General features: G+C 28.5%; 1 protein-coding gene across 11 annotated transcripts in view; it reads left to right on the plus strand.

The window, feature by feature from the left end:
* LOC107437663 (uncharacterized) overlaps positions 1-23476 on the plus strand; it is a 73019-nt gene that overhangs the window by 18177 nt on the left and 31366 nt on the right. For 2 of the 11 annotated variants that reach the window (XM_071179640.2, XM_071179635.2), the window contains exons 2-4: positions 3862-3907; positions 20484-20540; positions 21561-21698. In XM_071179640.2, the coding sequence (XP_071035741.2) occupies positions 20510-20540; positions 21561-21698 (169 nt within the window). In that variant the 5' untranslated portion in view covers positions 3862-3907; positions 20484-20509. Of the gene's footprint in view, positions 1-3861; positions 3908-19926; positions 20286-20358; positions 20405-20483; positions 20541-21560; positions 21699-23476 lie in introns of those variants that run through there. The other 9 variants (XM_043056972.3, XM_043056991.3, XM_043056975.3 and 6 more) reach the window with 7 other exon arrangements.

The raw sequence follows: 23476 nt of genomic DNA on the forward strand, positions 1-23476 counted from the left end.
TTGTGAAGCGACTCTTTTTGTTCACAATAAAAAGATTTTGCAATTTTTTTTTGTTCTTTTAATTCGACCATAAATTTTCCAAGGTCTAATTGAATTTCTTCTGAACTTAGCCAAGTCAGTTTGTTTAACAAAATTTTCTAGCTTATATATATTATTTTTAATGTTGAAATAACTTTTTATAGTCGTAGATTACTTATATTGTAATATCATTTAAAAAAATGCTATAACAATCGTGTGAATCATATGAATCGTACTGTCAAATCGTATGAATTTTGAAAACTTTAATTGGTATTGATTTGCAACATTCAAAATAATTTGAAGAATAGCATTAAGCATTTAAAAAAAAAGACTTAAAGGCAGCATTTTATATTTATTTATTTTTTTCTTCAATTTTTCATATACTTTCGCCTATTACTGTTATAATTCTGCCGTGCTACCATTGTCCCAAGTTGGCCATCCTTAGACTAAAAAATTTAAAAGCATTTCAGGAAAATAAAATTATTGTTTTTGATCCACAATGCAGTAAAAATAATAAAAAAACCTAAAAGAAAAATTATCATGAATAATTAAATTAATAATTAATGCAACAAAACAACTCGTATAACTCATTAACTCTCTAATCGGGTTATAGTAAAAACTTGCAAATGTTATAAAAAAACATTTTTTTTTAAAGTATTCAAAGTGTCTTTGAATTGCAGCATAATTTTACCAAGATTAAAATTTAGATTTTTTACACGTGTACACGATTTTTTACAAGACATAATATTGAATTGATCAGGTCATGTTTTTTTCGATCAAATAGCCCAAAATAACTAAACTTTAAAATTTTACGATACTTTGGCAACAAGGAACGGTACGAATTTTTACGATAATTGATAGGATTTGGTCTTTTCATATAATTTATTGATACAATTATCGCGGAAAAAATCTTTTGTTTATAGTTCCTTATGTTTTATTTATTTGTTATGGTTAAATACTCGTGTACTAGGAAATATATATAAAAATAGAGAAGTACCACTTATTATTTTTGTGTTTTTTTTCTTATTTTATAATATATATTGAAGTATTTTGCTAGTATTTTTGTCTGCAATTTCGAGTAATATTATTTACTGTAGTTATTAAAGATCTTAACAAGCTTGTTTGCGGTTCTATATGAAAAATATGAACAATATGAATTCTATATGAACAATGTTAAAGAAAACAAGACGTAAAATATAACTGCAGGTGTTATACCAAACTTAGTTAAAGGTACTGTTTTTTTTTTTTTTTTTAAATGTTGTGAATAATATACTCCTACTGTTGAAAATTTGCTAACATAGGGTCTTACGGCTGTTTCCTTTATGAAGTAGGATTCTGTATATTGAGGGGAAAAATTGTCAGAAGTACCAGAATATAGTAAAATTTATCGTGTTTCTGGCTCTATGGGAACACCAAAAAGTTCGGTAATTTTTAACGAAGCGCTTTGGTAATAAGTTTGGTAAAATTAACTATCAAATATGGTTTTATAATATGGGATAAAATTTGGCGAATGGTGTAAAATTTAGTAATTTTATCATGATTCTTTAGAGCATGGCATAAAAAAACATATATTCTTTTACATTTACTTTTCAGTTAAGTATTTTTTACTAAATGGGTGATAATAAGAACTATAGTTTCAAATACCAGAATATCCGATAAACCGTTACCAAATGAACGGAAAATTACCCATTTGAATGGTTTAAGTACCGTAAATTTTGGTTTTTATTATCAGACTTATGTTTTTATTTTTTTTCCTCACCAGAAATGTCATTACTATACCGTACAGTAATTTTACCAAATTTTTTTTCTCCGTGTATGTTTTACAAGAACTAAGTGTATACTTTTTGATTGACTGACTTTTGACTTTTTGATTTTAAGTACTTTGAAAAAAAATCATCAGATTTTTTTTTACTTGATGTTTATCGTATAATCTATTCTTCCTGCTAGGATGCTATTTCGTAAATATGCGAGTATATGATTCTGCTTTTGTGAAAAACCACTTAATATAGCTTATAAGAAATTCTTAATTTGAATTCCAGAAAATTCTTAATTTTTAACACGCCGTTATTTTCAAAAGAAAAATTTAGTTTCAAAAGAAGAATTGTAAGGGGTTCATATTTAAAATAAAATAATTTGTGAAAGTTTTTTTTTTTTTTTTTTTTTTTTTATGATTTTGCGATTAAATAATTTCTGAACTTACCGTTTTTACGATTAAATATTTTGCGAAGGCTCCGTTTTTGCTATGAAATATTCTGTAATTAGTCCGTTTCTACGATAAAAACTACATGTAAAGAAATCATTAACGATTACAAATTTCGCTTAGAATGGCTCCTGCAGAAAAAAAATTTCTGGTCTTAAAAACCAAAATATACAGTATATAAACCATTTAGTATTTTAATTTTTTTGTTCATATGGTTGTGGTTTACCGCAAGTTCTGGCTTTCAAAATTATAGTTCTTATTACCTCACATTTAGTAAAAAATACAAAACTTAAAATTTAATTTAACCCTAAATACATGCTCTAAGATATCATGATATAATTGCCAAATTTATCGCATTTATCGAATTTTATCACACTTTATCTAATTATATTTTTTTGTAATTTTACCAAAATCGAAAGCGCTACTAAAGCGCTTCGTTGAAAATTACCGAGCTTTTTGATGTTCCAAAAGAGTCAGAAGCACAAATGTTAAAATTTTTTGATTTTAATCATACTTTTTTTCCCGTCGGCGTTTAAATTGATTTAGTACTTTTATTACGCGGATGAAAAATTATTAATAGTTTGAAATTAAAAAAAAAAAACCACAATGTGTTAATTTTATACCAGTTTTAAAAAGCCCAATTCCATCGTTCAATCGTTCTCAAATGCCTCTGCTTCTTCCGAAAGTATATTTGCAAAAGAAAATTAAAAGCTTTTTCTCTCTTTAATTTGTGAAAAAGTTTTTTTAGTTTTGACTTATTGGATATTTACGTTTCTCTCGCTATCACTTCCATTAAAACGAAATAAATTAATTTAATTATTCTGCCAATTTTATCTGAATTTTCTTTAACAGATATATGGAGTGAATCAACTGTCAATTACTTTTCCAAACAGCTGCGGGGGAAACAGCATTCATTTTTCGAATTCCTATTTTTTATTTTTATTTTCTGTCAAGTCTGCTAAGTGGAACTTTATTTTTAAACTTCGCCTACTTCTTCCGTTGCTTCCTCCTTTACAAGGGCACGTTGCCCCTTAGTAAATCATTCTATTTGGGTACCGCCTGTTTTCGGTGCCTTTTCGTAAAAAATATTTTATTGCTATTTTTTATGTTTGACTTCGCTTTTAAAATGTTAATTTTAAAATTATGTCATGATTTATTTCTATTGTTTCTTTGTGATCATTTTCTTTATTGTTACGCATTTCGTATTTCTTTATTGTTCTACATCTTATGGTGTTCTTCTCTTACTCTGCTTGTATTTTACGAAGATAATAAATCGATCTTAATATTATTGAATTAATATTAAATATCAATTTTTATTTTTGCTAGCTTTGGTTAATATTTTAAGAAAATCTCCCGATTTCAGAAATTATTTTTTCACGTCAAAAATATGTTACTGTCTTATAATGCTGTCTTATTAATTCTTATATAATCAACTAAATACTACTTCGAAATTTTTACCTCATAAAGTAGCTATACAAAAGTATATATATAAAAGGAAAAATTACTTTTGTTGATTACGTCTTGTTTATTTTATTATTTCATGTTTATTTTTTTAATACTTAAAAATTATTATTAAAAATTTAAATGGTTAGAAAAGCAAATTTTTTTAAAGAAATTAGTCATATTTTTTGTTTTTATTTTAGTTAAAACAACCTCGACATTAACTGCACTTCTAGGGGCAGTAAGCATGTGAGTGTCTCTTTAAATTTTCTATTATTCCTCTTATAAAATTCCTTTTATTCCTTTTTTAAAACTGCACAAAAATTGCGAAGACTGATAGAAAATATTGGATTAATTCAATAAAATCTTTGGATTAATTCAATAAAAGGAAACAATATGAAAGCGCGTGTATTTTTTGAGCAAAAGATTTTATGAACAGCTAATTTGCAAAATAATTTTCTCATTATTTGTGTTCGAGTTTATTGTAATGTGCAAAACGATTTTTCTATTTTGTATTATTTCTCTCATAAATTAAATGATTTTATTTGACAGTTCTAATTATCGTTTGTATTATTTTAATCGCTAAGTCTCGTATAAAATTTTTTATTTATTGTTTATAAATATATGTTTGTGTGTGCCTTTTAACTGTGCTTACAAAAATTATCCATTGGTTAGTAAATCGGTTTCATACTCTGTAAAATTCTCCTCTTATAAAATTAATGCATATTATGATTTTTTCTGTTGAACCACATACTGATTCTTATTAGCAGTTTAATTTGAGGTTCAATAATTAAAACAACTGAGAATTATTTATTGGAATTTAAACCAGGAATCTACTAAGAGATTAATGTAGTTCAAAAAAGTAGTCTCTTAGAGAATTCCCATGAAGTTGTTCTCCTAAGTTAGTTTTGAGTGTTTGCCAAGAAGTCTAAATCAACAGACAAGTAGCTGTAAACATTAAGTTCATGATGTCTTTTGAAGGATTGCTATTAAGCTAAATTTTTTTGTTTCATTCTTAACAAGGCATGTCGGAATCTTCAAAAAAATAAATAATAAATAAATGAAATTACAACTTTTTAAGTGATTCCTTAAAGTAAGCCATATATGTATACATATATATGTATTTTTTTTAATAATGAGTTATGTTCAGCAAAAATAGATGAGAACACGAATTTCTCTGCTCATGTTACTGTTTAGGAGAAGTAATTTTTAAAATATAAATTTTCTATAATATATTACAAATTTTTGCTTACAGTTGTTTGGGGTTGGATGATAAAACTTTTGGACAATTCCTTTTTTCACTTATCAGGGGTCTGTTTAGAAGAAATTTGGGTCCGTTAACGGACCCTTCACAAAATATTTTTTCATAAAAACGGACCCTTCACAAAATATTTTAACTTAAAAACGGACCCTTCACAAAATGATTTTTCTTTTAATCGGACCCTTCACAAATTTGTTTATCTTCATTATTATTTTGTTAATCGAATAAACCCTTTCCAGGGCAGAAAACAAGAAAGATGGATGTAAACGAATTAAGTTTTGTCTTCGGCAGACGATTTTTCCATTATTCGTCCGAAATTAATATTCTGCGTTCAGCAGTATAGGCTAAATACGAAATATTTGTACGTTGCATCTCTAATTTAGAAGGAGCAATTGTTTATTTTTTAAAATTTAATTTTTTTAATTACAATTTTACAGTGTTGAGCATAATCTTGTATGTCTGTACAATTTAAAAACTCCTTGAAAAATTTTTTTTTTGCAATAATGGACCCCATTTGCACAAATTCATAAAAGCGGACCCTGGTAGAAAGAAAGTGAGTAATTTTTTCACAATTTCACGAAAAACGGACCTTTCACAAAATGTCTGGACAGACCCCTGCTTATGCATATTTATACAATACGATCTAAAATTTACTTAAATATTGAAGGAAACTAGACAGCTTAAAATTATTTGCCTAATTTAACCAGATACTAGGTGATTTTGCACAATAATTCTTTAGTAAACAAAATTGAATGCATACATATATATAAATTATTATTTCAGTTTTTTTCTTCTTTTTTTTTCGTTTCCGTAAAACTAATTACTAAAATATAATTATGAAATCGAATGTATAACTTAAAATTTTTTTCATATAGGTACTATTATTTTTTGGCCTAACTATATTTTACATACAAATTATTCCTTATTGTTACTTTTACAATTTTTTAGCTGCACCAAATTCATCGTACAAACTACTCAGTTTTCCACTCATAAAATCATGTCTTATTGAAATAAATAAGTAAATAAAATAAATGAATAAATAAATTACGATCCTTATAATTTACCATTTAATGCTTTATTTAGTGGATGTCATACATTTTTCCAAACGGGAAACGCCCTTCGCCGTCATTTATTTCGTTTATCTAGTGTTATTAGATAATGAGGCTTCCCATAAACTACTTTTCTTATGTGCCTTTCATTTTCTATCGTAACATTTTTTTTTTCATTTTCTTTTCCGTTTTATAATATTCTTTTAGCTTTCACTGACCTGGTTTACTCAAAATTTAAATGCTGTAACTAGTTAGTTTTTTTTCCTAAGATTTGAATTAATGATTTACTACCTTATTAGTTATTTAATACCTCAGGGCTTAGGCTATAAAATTCTCCATAAAAACTGATGAAAATAGTTTATTCCTCTAAAAAAAATTTACCATTGATTACCCATTTAAATTATAAATTAATTAGATTTCATTTAAATTATAAATGAGATCTATAAATTCTAAATAGGCATTTTAAATTAAAAGTGAATCCCTCTGAGAAATTTTCCAAAAAATCCATTTTTTTTAAAATTTCATTTTGCATAATCTGTCAGCATGCACATTTAAAAACCTGAACTTTGCAGTGAGTGATTTAAGAAACTCTTAAATAAACAAATTGATTGATAATGATACCATGAGTCAAATTCTACTTACTAGTCGATATCAATATTAAGAGATTATCACACCATGCCTTAAAGTGATAGAATTCCGGTGCTTATTATATGGTAACGATTTTTATTTGTTTAATACGATTGTTGTTGTTTATTTGTTTTAAATTCCCCCCCCCCTGTATTTGAACACTTTTTAGGCTTTCAGAATGAGCAAAGAGCTGTATTTTTCTTCTAGCCTGCGACATGACAACAATTTAGGAGTTATTTTTGAGAAATTGAATTTAAATTAATTTATTAAATACTTTTTTGTGTAATTATTTTCTCTTTTAAGCGAAATTTACTCATTAAAAATTTTTTTGTTACTTTGTATGTGACAGAATATTTTCTGGACTCTGTTACTATATTCTTACAGGGTGACCATAAAACGGGAAAATGCAAGTAATTTTATTAATCTGAAAAAAAAAGGCAAGGAAATTTCAAGGAAAACAGGAAAATTTAAATAAACTAAAAGTCACGGGAAATGAATAAATTGGAGTTTGAGGTAGCTAAAAAAGACTGAGGTACATTAATGATGTCTAATATTTTGCCGAAAAATTTGGTCTTGATAATAATTATTTTTAAAAAAAATGTTTCTTTTAAACTCTTAATAGCACCTTTAAGTTTTTTGTAACATTTTTTTATGTATTATATAGATTTTTGTAACAAATTCAATGTGTTATCTTATTCTCAAATAAGACATAACTGCAAAATTAATAATGAAATAATATTTGTGATCGATTACAAAAATTAAGGGAATTCTTTGAAATCAGGAATAAGTTAAGACGTTTCTTTTCTAAGTTAATTTTATTTTATTTTATAACCGTCGTTGAGCAGCCGACCCAATTTCATGGGTTTACGACTACTTACGTTCAACTCCGTAGTCTTGTAATTTTGAACCAATCCAGAAGACAAAGGAACTCCTGGATCAGTACCCCCAGAGGTATTGATTTGTTGTGGGAACATGGAGGACTTTGAGACTCGACAGATTTAACGTGCATCAGTCACCATTTACTACACGGGGAGTCTTCGGCCGGCGAGGATCGAACCCACGACCTCTTGGATATGGGCCCAGCGCCCTACCGACCAGGCTATCCCGGCTTTCTAAGTTAATTAAAAAAAATAAATAAATAAAAAAAAAAAGATCTGCTAACACAATATCTCAATTGAAAAAAATTTCCTACAGGCAATTTATTGATTCTTATAATTTTTCAACCTTTACGCCGCCACCTAATTTTGACAAAATTCGTCCGAAAATCGATTATTTTTTTAAAAAAGCGTTTTAATATATATAGAACTCTATATTTATTATTATACATACCAGCATATGTTTCTCTAAATTTAGCATCTTTTTGAAGACATAAAATTAGTTATTAACTTACCTTGTTTTATCTTATATTTGGCTATATTTTGTATAATGAGTAACAGTAAAAGAATATCCGCATCGGGGATCAATTTTCCGCGAACAGCTTCTCGCGCTTCTGGGCATTCATTACATTATGCATATCTGGTGCCCACCCTGATTAGTTTAAAATATTAAAAAAAAAAAAAACCTTGAATTGTGAGATTAAATTACTTTATAATTGATAATTAGCTTTGTTTAGAACGATCAACTGGTTTAGTTGAAATAAAAAGATCATTGATTTAAATATCCTCAACTAGATTAACTTAAGAATATATTTTGAGGTGTTCGCAAGGCCGCATCGAACGTTTTTGCTCGAGTGTGAGTCATTCTTACATAACGTCACTAGTTTTCCTTCTTAAATTTCAAGAATTGGGAGGGTGCAAAAGAACGAAGTCTGGTTTCTTTTGACCTGGATACACATTCACCAAGTATGGAGTCAGTTTGTGCTTTTAATTGTAGCTGCGATTTTTTTTATTTTTTTTTATCGTATGACAGCTGAGAAATAATTTTGCCATTTTATGATGGCTCTTAAGTTGTTTAAGAGTATAGTTTTTTTAAAAATTGTTTAATAAATATCTTATATTTAATACAAATTAAATATGTGTACAAAAGTAACCAATGTAGAAAAAATAAATATTATTAAAATGAATATAATTAAATCAGGGTGCGTAGCGTTTTTAAAAAGCGCTTAAAAGTGCTTATTTTCGATTTTCGTTTTTTAAAAGCCCTTAAAGGTGCTTTTTTCATTGGGTGTCTTTAAAAAGTGCTTAATTATCCCTTTTTCAAAATGAGATTTTTCCTTTACTATGTTGATTTTCGCTTTGAATTATGCAAAAAGACACAGTTAACATTGTTCTTTCTATTCAACGTTTTCATAATTAATTCAACCCCAATCTATTTCGGCTTATAGTTAGTCCGTAGCGTTTGAAAACGCCATTCGTTTTACATAATTCAAAATTTCATGATTTTTGACAATTGTCAAAAACAATGCCAAAAGGTTTTTTTTTTTTTTTTTTTTTTTTTTTTTTTTTTTTTTTTTTGACATGACGGTTGAAACAAGATAAAACCGTCGATTGTCAAAATCTTTCCAACCGTGCCTAATTTTGATATTTTTTTAAAGTGCTTAAAAATATTTTTGAGTGCTTGAAAAGTTCTTTAAAGGTGTTTATTTTTTGTTGAATTATTTGGCTACGCACCCTGTAAATGCACTCTGCATTTACGATAGTTACAATTTTAGTAATAATAAAGTGTGTGAATGTTCCAAATACCAATGCACTCTATTCAAAGTCATCAACCTTATGTAAGTGTAAAGTGCGAATTTGTAATGTAATTTTTACTGTTCTTTATATCAGAATTGCCATTGTAAAAGCTCCATTTTCCATTAGTGTTGGTGTGATTAAAATCGCGATTTAAATCGCTTGATTTTTTAAAAAAAAAATTCATTGATTTAACGCAACTCTTTTTTTTTTTTTAATTAATCGTTAAGTCGAAAATGTTTTTATAAATATATTCTTTAGGGTGTGATTCTTTTTAAAGTCTGATTTCATTGCTAATGAAGATTTTAACCATAAAAATGATGAAAGGGTAAATTATCATATTTCAAACAAAATAGACCAATAAGAAAATAAAATAGCGACTAAAAGTGGGTAACAGTAACGTGAAATTATAATTTTCCAATAGCTGCATGTAAAATAATTTTCTGATAATAAACATTTTTCAATTATACTCATTTGGTTTTACGTTCATTTTAATGCTTTAAGTGCTTTTAAAACATATTAAATACGTAATTAGTTAACTAATATTGAATGAAGACAAGTTCTGCTCAGAGAAACTTACAATAATTTATTTCTTTAATGTATTCTGATCTAAACTAATTAACTCTTCATTGAATATCTTAACTGACAAATTGCCTACCTGTTTAAAAATTTTAAGATTTTTGCTTGAACAAAAAAAACCGTGATTTTATTTATTCAGTGGATTAGTTTGTAATAAACAAATTTATAATTAATATGCACAATTAGTTTGTCATAATCTAATTAACTTTTGAAGCATTTTAGTAAATATCTATTTTACTTTACCAGATACTTACACGTATGCTTTATCAGATGATTTGGTTGATAAATATGAAGAAAAAAAATTAAAAAATCTGATTTTAAATTTTAAAAAAATCTGATTAAAATCAAATAAGTCCGATTATTATTATTATTTTTGTTTAAAATCAGCAATTTTGCCAACCCTTTTTTCGATTCTGGAACTGAATGAAAAAAAATGGCCTTTAAATTGTCCATTCAGCGCATGCGCGATGAATTAATATTTTAAAAGCTTATATTTTTCCGAATTTTTGATGAATATTTTCTTCTTTCAAACATCAATATTTCTCTTGTCAATAAATAATAGAAAAACAATTCTTATTTCGTCAGTAAAGAAATGTGTGTAGTTGCAAGATCTGAAGTTGAGGAACGACTATTCTTCTATTTTTGTTTATTTTATTTTATAAAGCATTTCGTTGGAAATTTGAAAACGAGTCAACATTCCGAAGTTTCCATAATACTTATTTTCTTCGATTTTATAGGGTTAATTCTTCTGGCATTCAATCGATATCAGAACTACATAAAAAATTATGTCGTTTGTACGAGACATGTCACTTAGGATTACAGACATCTAAGAACATGATCGCAAACTTAAGAACGATGTGTTTGTTTAGTTCGGGTTGTCTTGTAGAAATAAAAAAAAAAACGAAAAAAAAAAAACGTCATATTTTTCCTAATTTGCTTTTTTCTTTTTATAAAAGTCCTTATATTAAATCTGTTAAAAAAGGACCTATTTTTCTTTTTTGGCTCTTGTATTTTTTTATGAACGGGTTCAAAAAATGTTATAATTTTTTATAATCTGCCAAAGAATTATTTCTGCTATTGTTAAAACGTTGGTGAGGTCGGAATTAAAAACTCTTACAAGTTTTAAAAATTTCATTTGAGTACGAATTCAGTTCAGTATAAAAATAATTTTTCACTGTTTAATTTCGTATACTGATTAAAAATTTACCCATGTCTTTACTCAACAATATTTGAAGTCAGCCCATAATTTCTAAAGAACAAAAAAAGGCGCAGTTTTTGATTCTTCTTAAGTTGCAATATGCTTTTATTTGAAGCCCTTTCAGAGGTATTTTGATTTTTTATCCGTTTCTTTTAATATGAAAAACAGCTTTTGTGTTAAAAGCAGACACTACATAAAATTTTACGAATACAAACATATTACTTGTATAGTTAATACTGATTAAAAGATACAGCTTTTATTGAAATTTCGTTTCTTGGTTCATCATTTCGAATTCGAACTCAAAACGAACTCATGGATCATGAGAGGCACGTAGGACTTGAAAACCGAAACGAAATCACTCCCGCAGAGTCTAATAAAAATGTGTATTCCGTAGCACCCAAACACAGTGCCCCCACCATAATAGGAGTATTCTCTTGGTTAGAAATTTATGATTCTTTTATTTTATTTATTTATTTTTATTTTTTTATCTCCCTTCTCTTTCGAAAAGATTTTTTTTGTTTTGTTTTAGTTTTTGGAAAAAAGGTATACTGAAATGAAATGGATATTTTGAAGTACCGTAATATGCATGGAAGACTTGAAATGGATATTTAAGTTTGTCTTTTTAATATGTACTAGTGCAATATATCTGAATAAGCTTATGATGTAATGATTGAATTTTCACCCACGAAGATGCAGTTCATATTTTACGTTAAATCAGACACAAAAATGTACTTTCTGTAAGCAAGCGTATCAACCCATTTTTTGGAATTTTTACTAGGAATTGGAAGAAGCCTTTTTTCGGAATTTTTCCTGTAGGAATTGGAAGAAGCCATTTTTCGGAATTTTTACTGTAGGAATTGGAAGAAGCCATTTTTCGGAATTTTTCCTGTAGGAATTGGAAAAAGCCATTTTTCGGAATTTTTCCTGTAGGAATTAAAAGCCATTTTTCGGAATTTTTACTGTAGGAATTGGGAGAAGCCATTTTTCGGAATTTTTATTGTAGGAATTGGAAGAAGCCACAAAATATAAAAAGCGGACCCATTAATTTAGTCGGGAGTGCGGTTTCTAGTTTGAGCTCCACATCATTTACTATATCTCTACTATTTAAGTCTATAAGCTAATCAAAATATTTTTTTTTTCTCGCTATTAAAAGTCATGAATTCTGTGTGTAAAATATTTTTTTTTCTATAAACATTTATAATTTTTTTTTAAACTTAAAAATGGTCAAAGCATTTTTGAACTGGGATATTTCTTGAATTTTTGGCCTTCTGTTGAGAGTTGCAAACATTTTAAAATCATTTCCATAAACAGCAAACCAAATACGTATCAAGGACAATTAATTTGAATTGTTTAAGCATTAGTAGTAACAAAATTAGTTAAAGCATTAGTTAGTTCTGTAGAAATTATTGAGTTATGCAAGTAATAACTGAACATAACATCTCAAAGTTAAACTAATGGTTTATTGAGTATACTACAAAAAGAAAACAAAATGGAACGATGATCGTAATATATATAAAAATAATAAAGAGCACGGGCTTCATAGGTGAAAGTTAAATTAGTAGTGCTGATGTGCTCCCAGATTTTCTAAATATGTAAATACCAATGTTTTTTCTTTCTTATTAACACATCTACATCAATACTTTCCCTTGTTAAAAAGAAAAAAAAACTAAACTACTAATTTCTAAGTAACACTTAAATGTTAAGAGTTCATAAGAGTCCCATCTTTTCACATAGCTTTAAAAGTCTTGGCTTAGGCAAGGGCTTCGTCAATATATCTGCAGTTTGCACCTCCGTTGAGATCTGCTGCACACTAATTTCTTCTTCTAAAACCTTTTCGCGAATGAAGAAATGTTTAATACTGATGTGCTTCGTTCTACGATGAAACTCGGGATTTTGAGCCAATCTGACAGCTGCACTATTATCAACAAAAATTGTTGGCACTTCTTTCAAGGAGGAAATTCCATTGAAGAGTCTTTTAAGCCAAATTAATTCTTTCGTGGCTTCATTTGCAGCAACTATCTCAGCCTCTGTTGTTGATATTGCAACCATAGTTTGACGCTGACTTAACCAAGATATAGCGCCACCTCCATGCAAAACTAAAACTCCACTCGTCGATCTTCCTGTCTTCATGCAGCCTCCAAAATCAGCATCACTAAAACATTCTAGAATTCCTGGTTTATAGCCTGATTTATAGATAATACATTTTTGCTTGGAACTCGCAATGTATCGAAATACACGTTTTACTTTGATAAAATCTTCTTTGGCAGGATTTTCTAACTTACGTGACAAAACGCTAATAGCGTATGCCAAGTCAGGTCTAGTGCCCATCATAAGATACATTAATGCACCGACAGCTTCACGATAAGGAAATACTGTTTTATTTTCTTCTTCAGTAGTGCATGTTTCTTCCTCTTTCAAAATGGGTGTATGAACTGGCCTACAATTACTCATACCAAACCGCTGTAGTATCTTTGTGGCATAAGCTTCTTGTCCAAGTTTAATGCTTCCATCATCAAGTCTATAAATTTCTACTCCTAAAAAATATGATGCTGGCTTGCTTGTAATTTTGAACTGAGCTTTCAACTGATTTATGAAGTCTCTTGACTCTTCTTCGTGAGTAGCAGCAACTAGTCCATCATCTACATAGAGAGCTACGAGTAGTTTTTTTATCTTCTTTTTCCCGAATAAACAAACACTGATCCGCTTCATTAACTTTAAAGCCAAGGTTTAACAGGAATCTACCAAAACATTTATGCCAGCAACGAGGAGCTTGCTTAAGGCCATACAAACTTTTCTTGAGTTTGCATACATCGTTGGTGCCATTAGTGTAACCTTCAGGTTGATACATGTAAATGGTTTCCTCTAAATCACCATATAAAAAGGCAGTTGATACATCAAATTGCGTAAGATGCATATTCTCACAAGCTGCAATACTTATTATTGAACGTACAGTTCCTAACTTAGTAACTGGACTAAAAGTTTGATTGTAATCAATACCCTTTCTTTGATTAAATCCTTTAATCACAAGTCTTGCTTTATACTTATCTATAGTACCGTCAGGATTTTTCTTGATACGAAACACCCACTTACAAGGCAAAGCCTTAGCTTTCTCTGGTAAAGGTGTTAATATCCATGTTTGGTTTTCTTTTAGTGATTTCATTTCGGCATCCATTGCTTTTATCCAACAATTGTGTTCTTTGCAATTGATAGCTTCTTCGTATGACTCTGGCTCATTTGAATCTGATATGAAACTTTCAGCTGCCATTACATAGTCTTCAAAACTTTTAGGCTGTTTTAGTTCACTGCGATTTCTCAGTTTCATGGTAAATAAATTTTCTCTATCTTCACTTTCATTTTCTGAACTCATTTTCTCTTTTAAGTAATTTTGATCAAGCTTTCCCTCATTTTCAGCTTCTGTAGGTAACTTACTCGTTGTATCAATTAAAGGTATTACAGCAGAATCTTCGCAATTAGTTAGAAGTTTCTCATCAAATATTACATCTCGAGAACAGATAACATTATTGTTTTCCTTTATCCAGATACGATATCTTTCATCACCATCATATCCCAATAGATAACCTTTTATTGCTTTCTTATCCATTTTTCTATGTTTCTGTCTTGGTATATGGACATAGCATGATGATCCTACTATTCGCATATGTTTTATTCTGGGTCTTTGCCCCATCCATAATTCATAAGGACTTATGTTTGGTAATGAACTTTTTCCTGTTCTGTTTAATATGTACACAGACGTATTTATCAGTTCTGCCCATAATGATGAAGGAAAATTTATTTCTGAATTGGAATTCCTCAAAGTTCTTGCCATTTCTACTAAAGTCCTATTCTCTCGCTCACTGCCGCCATTCTGCTGAGGCGTATAAGGAGCTGTTAGTCTTTGAATAATTCCACCTTTATGCAAGATTCTTCTCACATTTTCATTATCGAATTCTCCCCCATTATCACTCAAGATCTCCTTGATATTGTGCCCTAGATTTTTGGCATGTGCTAACATATTTTCAAGAGCTTGGGTAACTTCTGATTTCTTATGAAGATAAAATACATAGCGAAATTTAGTAAAATGATCTTTAAAAACTACAAAATAACGATACTTTTTAAATGATTGATCGAAAGGTCCACAAACATCTGTTGAGATAAGCTCTCCTGGGCTCTTGGTCTTCTGTCTATTACCAAATTTTAATCGATGAGCTTTACCGTATATACATGCTTCACAGAGTTGATTGTTGAATTCCACTTTAAGTTCCATTTGCTTTTCAAGAACATTCTTTACATGACGTTTGTCTTGGTGTCCCCAGCGCTCATGATATAATTGCAGAATGGAATCACTTGTGGTAACTAAGTTCACTTCCACTGGATTGTTTGGAATAAGAACTTGCATATGTGCCTTATATAAACCACCTCTTACATTTCTTGTACCATAGAGTACAGTTTTGTTACCAATTTTTAACCAACATTCTTCCGTTGTTGATACGAATTTACTGTTTTCGTTTCTATCCTGTGCTGCTAGTACTGAAAATAAATTTTTCTTAATATCTGGGACTAACCAAACTTCTTTAAGTTCTTTAAATTGTCTCTCACCATTAACTTTTGTCATAATCTTTAAAGTGCCTCTGCCTATAGCTGGTAGTACCTTACCACTTGCAGCAGTAATCCCATGCGGGGATTCAAAAACTTCAAAATCGGCAAAGAATTTACTATTATTGGTGACATGTTTTGAAGCACCATTATCTATAAACCAATCGTAGCTGCTTTCTTCAAATGAAAAAACTTCTTCGTGAAGAGCTAATAATGAATTATTTGCAATAACGTTATCTCTATCTTGAAGATTTTCATTTTGCTTTGGCTTAACTGGCCTACCATCGGCAATCCACTTTCGACAATTTTTCACCCAGTGACCATTTTGATGACAGTAGTTGCACTTTCCAATTTGTCTTTTACTTTTAAAAATAGGCTTGGCTCTATTTACTTTTGCTTCTAATGCTTCTTGATTTAATGATTCACTAAAACTTGAATCTTTCTTTATCTCTCTTTCATGAGTACACAACTGTGTTGTTAGTTCATCTAGAGTTCTTTTTTCATCATTCAAAAGTAGCCAACTAGATTTAAAGGTACGATAATTGAGAGGAAGAGTGTCCAAAATTTTGCAAATTAGCAACATTTCTGGTAGCCGGTTTTCATTTTTACTCTCAAGACCACTATTTAAATCATTCCATAAATTTTTGAGCTTTGATAAATGAGCTGACATATCATCATCTGACCAACTAAATTTAAAGAATTGAAGACAAATGCTATAGAGCTGGTTGTCAGAAGAATCTTCAAAAATTTTCTGAAGTTCCAGCCAAACTTCTCTTGCGCTATTAAATCTCATTACCTTTTGTAATGTGTCTTCTGTCATAGAGTTGGTTAACACCATCATAGCACAATTATTTGCCTTATTAAATTCTCTGAGATCATCCTTATATTTCTTTTTGATAGTTTCAGAAGCTGTTGGCTCAGGCAGTTCTGGCTTGTACATCTTTCCTTCAACAACTTCCAGAGCATCTGCATGATAATTCAAAACAAATTTAATTCTGTATTTCCAAATTGCCCAATCACTTTTACCACTCAATGGTTTCACTTGGATTTTTCCTTGATCCATTACTTAAAACTAGCTGCAATTGCTGACTTTCGGAATATGAATTAACTTAGCACTAACACTTCCGCTTAACTATCGCCAAACTCAATTATTTCATTATTTTAACTTCGCATAAATAGCTTGCTGGAGTCCATAACCTGTAGAAATTATTGAGTTATGCAAGTAATAACTGAACATAACATCTCAAAGTTAAACTAATGGTTTATTGAGTATACTACAAAAAGAAAACAAAATGGAACGATGATCGTAATATATATAAAAATAATAAAGAGCACGGGCTTCATAGGTGAAAGTTAAATTAGTAGTGCTGATGTGCTCCCAGATTTTCTAAATATGTAAATACCAATGTTTTTTCTTTCTTATTAACACATCTACATCAATAAGTTCTAGTATTCATCCAGAGATTCTTTCTAAACTTGTCGTTTAAAAAAATGATAAAAAGAAACGAAAGCAGGTGAGATATTCTGATTTATACTTTGAAATACAAATTTTACTTATATCTAATTACGTGTTTTAAACTTATATCTTTTTTTTTTAAAAAAAAAAGTTTCTGGTCACTTGTTTCGATTTTAACTCTCAATGAATTGCAATCAGAACAACATACTATAACAGGTATAATTTTGTTACAGACATTTGGATTATGGTGACAATGAATTAAATCGAGCTGTCAACTGACGATATCTCTTCTTAATTTAAAGTAATTGCCTTTCAAAGCTAAATTTTTTTTTCGAAAAATTAATTAAGTTAGTTTTTTATTTAGTTATTTTGTTTCTCATTTTTGAGTCAGTTAAATTGCAGAGTTTATTAAAAGAATTTATTAAAAGTAATGCGATTTTAATTATTTGATTTGAAAAAAATCATTATTATAATCGTTAAAGCATCCAAAAAGCAAAAATCAACCTAAATAATTATGCTTTTTAAAAAATTTTTGAGTGTTGCGAACACACACACACACAAAATATTACTTTTTAAGTAATAAAATAATTCTAAATTTCAAAATGTTAAGCGTGAAATGTATATCTTGTTATATCTTGTATTTTACATATCTCGTATTTTATATACCTCGTTTTGCACTAATCCAATTTTTGGATAAATGTTTACTTTTACTTATCTCTTGAGATTTGAACATTACACTGCAACAAATATCTATCAGAGAGCAATGAGTTCTCTTTTACTGGTAATGAATTCCTTGAAGTACCCATGCAATGTCAAAAACCAATATATAGTATCCATACAAATATTAAAATAATCTATTATTAAATTTGAAGACAACGAATGCGCTTTCAGGCGGTTCGTGAAAAATATTGACAAGTATAGCTCAATAAGATTTTGTGAGAATTGAATTTTTTTCTTTCTTTTGTTATTTTCTGGCACAGTAAAATAATAAAGAGTTTGAAGTAGGAAAGAATAATGCTGTAAATGACAGTATTGCGTTAATTTATTAATGCAATATAAGTCATGATAAAATAGAAGACTATCATTTTAACTGCTTAATTTTGATGTAATGTGGTAGTAAAAGTTTTGATTTTGTTTCTTATTGTTTAAAGTCAAATTTATCTAATAAATTGAGATAAAATTTTAATTATTAGTATAATTTTATCTTTATTCCACAGAGAATAAGTATTTTATTGAAGTTAGAATAAATATTTCAATATTTATTCTAACTTCATAATTATTCGACCATAAAATATTATTTAGTGTTAAAAAGTTAAGGATTTGAGGGATTTTAGTGATAAGCCATATTTTTTTTCTTCCTCTAAAAGTAATCTTTTTTCATCAAACTGTTCCTCGTTATTGTTTCGTTATAAGTTACTCGGAATTTCCTCCAGATAACAGCACAGCTATACAAAGAAAAATATTCCCTTTATGGCAATGGAATTTTTTTTTCCTTTCTTTTTTTTCTCAATACCATGGATGCTATTATGAACACTTTGAAAATGCGTCTTATCATTGATTTTTAAACACCAAGCACCTAAATTATCCAAAAAGAAAATTAAATAAATAAAAATTTGGGATTTGTCATGTTTAAGGTAGTCTGCGTGTAAAACGGAACTTTTTGATTGAATACTCGGAAAAATTGCCAGAACATGTCATGACTAGAATCATCCTGTACAATTCATGAGGTTTTTCTCACCCCAATTTTTGTTGCCATGTGTTATTTTATAAGAAACTTAACTGAAAAGATTTTTTCTGAAGCTTTAGAATTTTTTAAATTTTGGCATCATGAGTTTTGAACTTGACATTTGGAATTAGATACTGATGTATCAAAAACTTTTTTTCAGGAATGAATTATTTTATGATAATTGTTTGCAAATTGTGTTGATTTCATTAAGTTTCTCTCCGTTACGTTACAAATAAAGGATTTATTTCAGGTTGATATTAATTTGTCGTTGTGAAAAATATGGATTAATTAAATGTCTACAATATGATTTCTCCTTTTTATATTTTTGGATCAGACCGTTTGTGTTTCTAGTACTGTTTGTGTACCATGTGTGTTAGACTTCTAACTTTTGTTTTACTCTTGAATCTATAAATTATAATTTTCTATACTATAATTTTCACAAATATACGATTTTCAAAAGTGATTTTTGAATAGATGTTGAAATTTTTTTTGGGTACTTTTCGGTTAGCCGAGCGGAAGCGAAAAGTCGTTAAAAAATGTAGACCTCTGACAACTTTTCTATTTTTTTAAGAACATAAATAAATAAATAAAATGCAAAAATATATTTAAAAAAAAATAGTGGAATTTATTTCCGCCGGCTATCCGAAAATTACCTGTTTTTGTTTAAAATATTTATCATTTTTCGCTTAAATATTTTTTCAATGATTTGAATAATGGAATATTTAAAACAACATTGAAAATGAATTATTTTGGATTGTAAAATAAGCATTAACGGTTACTTTTTTGTGTCAAGTTTCCAATAATGCAATTAAAAAAAAAAGAAACAGAAAACAAATTTTTAACTTGTAATTTAAACGTTTGTTCACTCACTTTTTAGCTGAAACAGATACCTGACAAATACATTATTACGAATACACCAAACTGACCGTTATTTTATTTCAAGGCCATCAGCAGTGAGCCGGAACGAAAAATTAAATACATAAAGAGAATGAAAGAAAAGAAAATTAAAGTCGGTATTATTCATAGGTTTCATTTCACTGAAAACGTCGCCAAATTAGCGTTGTAGAAACTGAACTTGCAACCACATTATGACGTCATGAGATCCACTTCACGAATCACGGAGTAATTCATCTATCTGGCTGCGTCATATGTATGTGTGGATGCGAGAGTTTGTGAGCGTCTGTCTTCAGAGCGATGTTGAGTTAACCTCTTGTTGAGTACTGGAAGATCAGGATGAAAAGGTTATTTATTCATCACTGTCTAGGAATTATAATTACGTAATCTATGCATACTTTAATCACTTGTTTTAATTGAAATTTATCGGTTATTTCAGTAGAAATTGTTTGATAAATTTAGAAAATTCTATTCTCTGTGGAAATAACACGTACTTATTTGATTGGAATTAATTTAATTAATATCACAAGCATTCGACTGCATCTAGTTCATTGGATTATTTTAAAATAAAATTTGTGAGCATAAGTTTATCGATTCTTTTTCGTTATCATACGATTACGGTCATGGATTTTATTAGAATCCTGTATTTTTTAAATGTTTATCCTTGTCTTTTTTGTTAATTTCATTGCTTATTGTAAACAAATTTTGTTTGTATTCGATTATTTTTATCTTTGAAGCGAGTTGTTTTTATTAAAATTAAATTTGTGTTTTAGGTAATTAAATTACGGATCTGAGCAAAATGTCTAGGCGAAACCGGCCTGTCACAAAAGGTAAGCGAAATAGGAAACTTTGCATAATTAAATTGTATTACAATTTAGTTTGTTTACAATACAGTTTTTTTTAAATGTCTAACTTTCTGTGTCATTGTATGAATGTTTTTATTTTATGAGCTATTTTGTAATAAATGAAGTTAATTATCTTAAATAATTGTTTGTTGCTATTTTCTGTCTCCCAAAATATTTACTGCGTTCAATGCCATCAAGTTTTTAATTACTGATATTCTTTTGATTCGAAGCTACAGACTAGTTACCAACAAAGAAATGTGATTCTTTAATTCTTTTTAAAAGGAAATTTCAATTTTTTATTATATTTTTATGACATGTGTATGAATAATAGGTCTTTGTAGTACCGAAACCTTGAAAAAAAGGCTGAAATTAAAATTTCAGTAGGTGTAAAAAGAAAAGTAGCTGATTAGTTTAAAAAAAATAGTGAATAAATATATTTGTGCTTAAGACTGTCTTGTGTGTTACCTAAGTTGTCATGTTATGAAGGATAACTGTTAACTTGATAAAATGCCAAATTTTATTAAATTGGGGAGTGCAGTAATTATTTTACTCACTATTTCTAGCAATATCTTGTTCTGTCTTCTGAAAAGGATTTAAGATTTATCATTAAAGTTCCTTGAATAGGTATTTGTTTACTTAACAAGATGTACATTAAATCATAAGTTATATAATTATCCATTGTGTTATTGAAAATTATAAATGTTTTAGTATTTATTTATTTTTCTACGAGTAGAATAGTGTGATTCAACTTCTTAGTGATTGGTAAAATACAAAATTGTGATCAGTTTACACTAACTTAAAATTCCTGTAGATTTAATTTTTTTTCTAAATCTGACAAGAAAAATCCAAATGAATGAAGAAAATTTTATAATGACCAAAATTTTTGTGCATTTTTTGCACTAAATATTTTTAAACCTTTTTACTGAGTACATTTTAGCCTTCTGTTACATCTTTTTTAAAATTTTTAATAAATATTTTCTTCCATTAATTTTTGTTTTATATTAGATATGTACTGGTTTGCCCATGGTGGCTCAGAATCGATGATGAATAAAAATGTTGTTGAAGAAGAAAATGAATCAAATTCTCTTGATCGTAAAGGCTATGAAGATCAGAAATTGTCATCTAAAGATATCTCCTTAACAGGTTAGTAATAATAGGATGTAATATATACATACATATATTTTAAATAAAGTCAAAAGAATGTATGCTTTTTTTAATAGAACTTTTTAATTGTTTATATGGACCCTATAAAATTTGCAAAGAAGCTGAAAACCGTTAAATTTATTAATTATTAATGTTTTTTTTTTTTTTTTTTGGTCATCTGCAAATTTTAAAAATTCTCTGTATCCTTATAAAATTCCTCTGTAAAACTTTTCTGTATCTTTGTCGCATAATTTTAGTCATATTTCTGCATGATTCATAGGTCCTTATATCTATGGCTTACATGTGTATATTAATAGTTTAATTACCTGTAATTATGCACAGTTAAACCTACTGAAGCAACCACTCGCTGTTCTACAGTAAAATTGTTGTTAATGGAGGTTGTTTGTTTTTAAGGGTTACCTCAATTAACTTCAAATTGTTATCGTTGGTACATGATTCTTCATGAATGATTTTAATTTTAGTCAGTGTCGTTTCCTTGGTGCAGAAATGCCACTTGCGTTGGCTTCTTGGAAACTGGATCAATGAATAAAATTTAGTGTCAATAAAAATGATCTCTACTATCTATCAGAGTTGGCCAAAAATGTAATCGATTACATTTTTTGATTACAGTAATCAATTACTTGTAATCATGATTACAATTTTCAAAAATTTTGATTACAGCTGTAATCATGATTACAATATTGATTACAGTAATCAATTACTTGTAATCGTGATTACAAAGTTTGATTACAGCTGTAATCATGATTACATAGTCGATTACAGTAATCAATTACTTGTAATCATGATTACAATTTTCAAAAAATTTTGATTACAGTTGTAATCATGATTACAGTTTTGATTACAGTAATCAATTACTTGTAATCATGATTCCAAGTAATTGCGATTACAAGTAATCACAACAAAAATGATTACAAGTAATTATGATTACAAGTAATCAAAATATATGATTACATGTAATTTGATTACATGTAATTTGATTACATGTAATCATGATTACATGTAATCTAATTACACGATTACAAGACTATTGTATTCTTATAAATGATTATATTTCACAGTAGATAGTAGAATGTATTTTATAAAGATACATTTTGCACGTATTAACATGTACTGCATTTTGTACGTATTTGTATACGTACAAATGAATGTAACTGAAATGTATGTACATATGATTTTATCTAGTGCATATGTTCAGACATTTTAGTATCACACACATGTACATACACTCTACATGTATACATGTACATTTATACACAATGAATATATGCATTTTATGCAAATATTTGTGTATGTAAAATGTATATCTATGTTCATGTACGCATGTATATACAAGTACTTGTGTTTGTACGAACATACATACATTGTCTGTACAATGCATGTCCCATGCATGTATGTGCAATTTATTTATGAACAGTACAATATATGTATGCATGTTCAATATAGGTATATCTGTAGGATGTACAATATATGTATGTATACATGTACATGATATGCATGTCCAGTGTATTTATGTACATGTACATAATATGTTCATGCTCAATGTAAGTATCCAAATATGCATAATACATTTGTGAACTATTGTACGTACATTGGGCGTATTTATATTTCACATATATTCATACATGCATTCGACATGCATAACGTACGTACACACATTTGAGATGCATATATGGTACAGATGTATATACATATAGCGTACAGATGTACATACATATAGCGTACAGAGGTATATTCACATAATGTACATATGATGAAAT

The sequence above is a fragment of the Parasteatoda tepidariorum genome, chromosome 1, assembly GCF_982258835.1.
Source record: "Parasteatoda tepidariorum strain Cologne lab strain chromosome 1, Ptep-v5.0, whole genome shotgun sequence".
Lineage (NCBI taxonomy): Eukaryota > Metazoa > Arthropoda > Arachnida > Araneae > Theridiidae > Parasteatoda > Parasteatoda tepidariorum.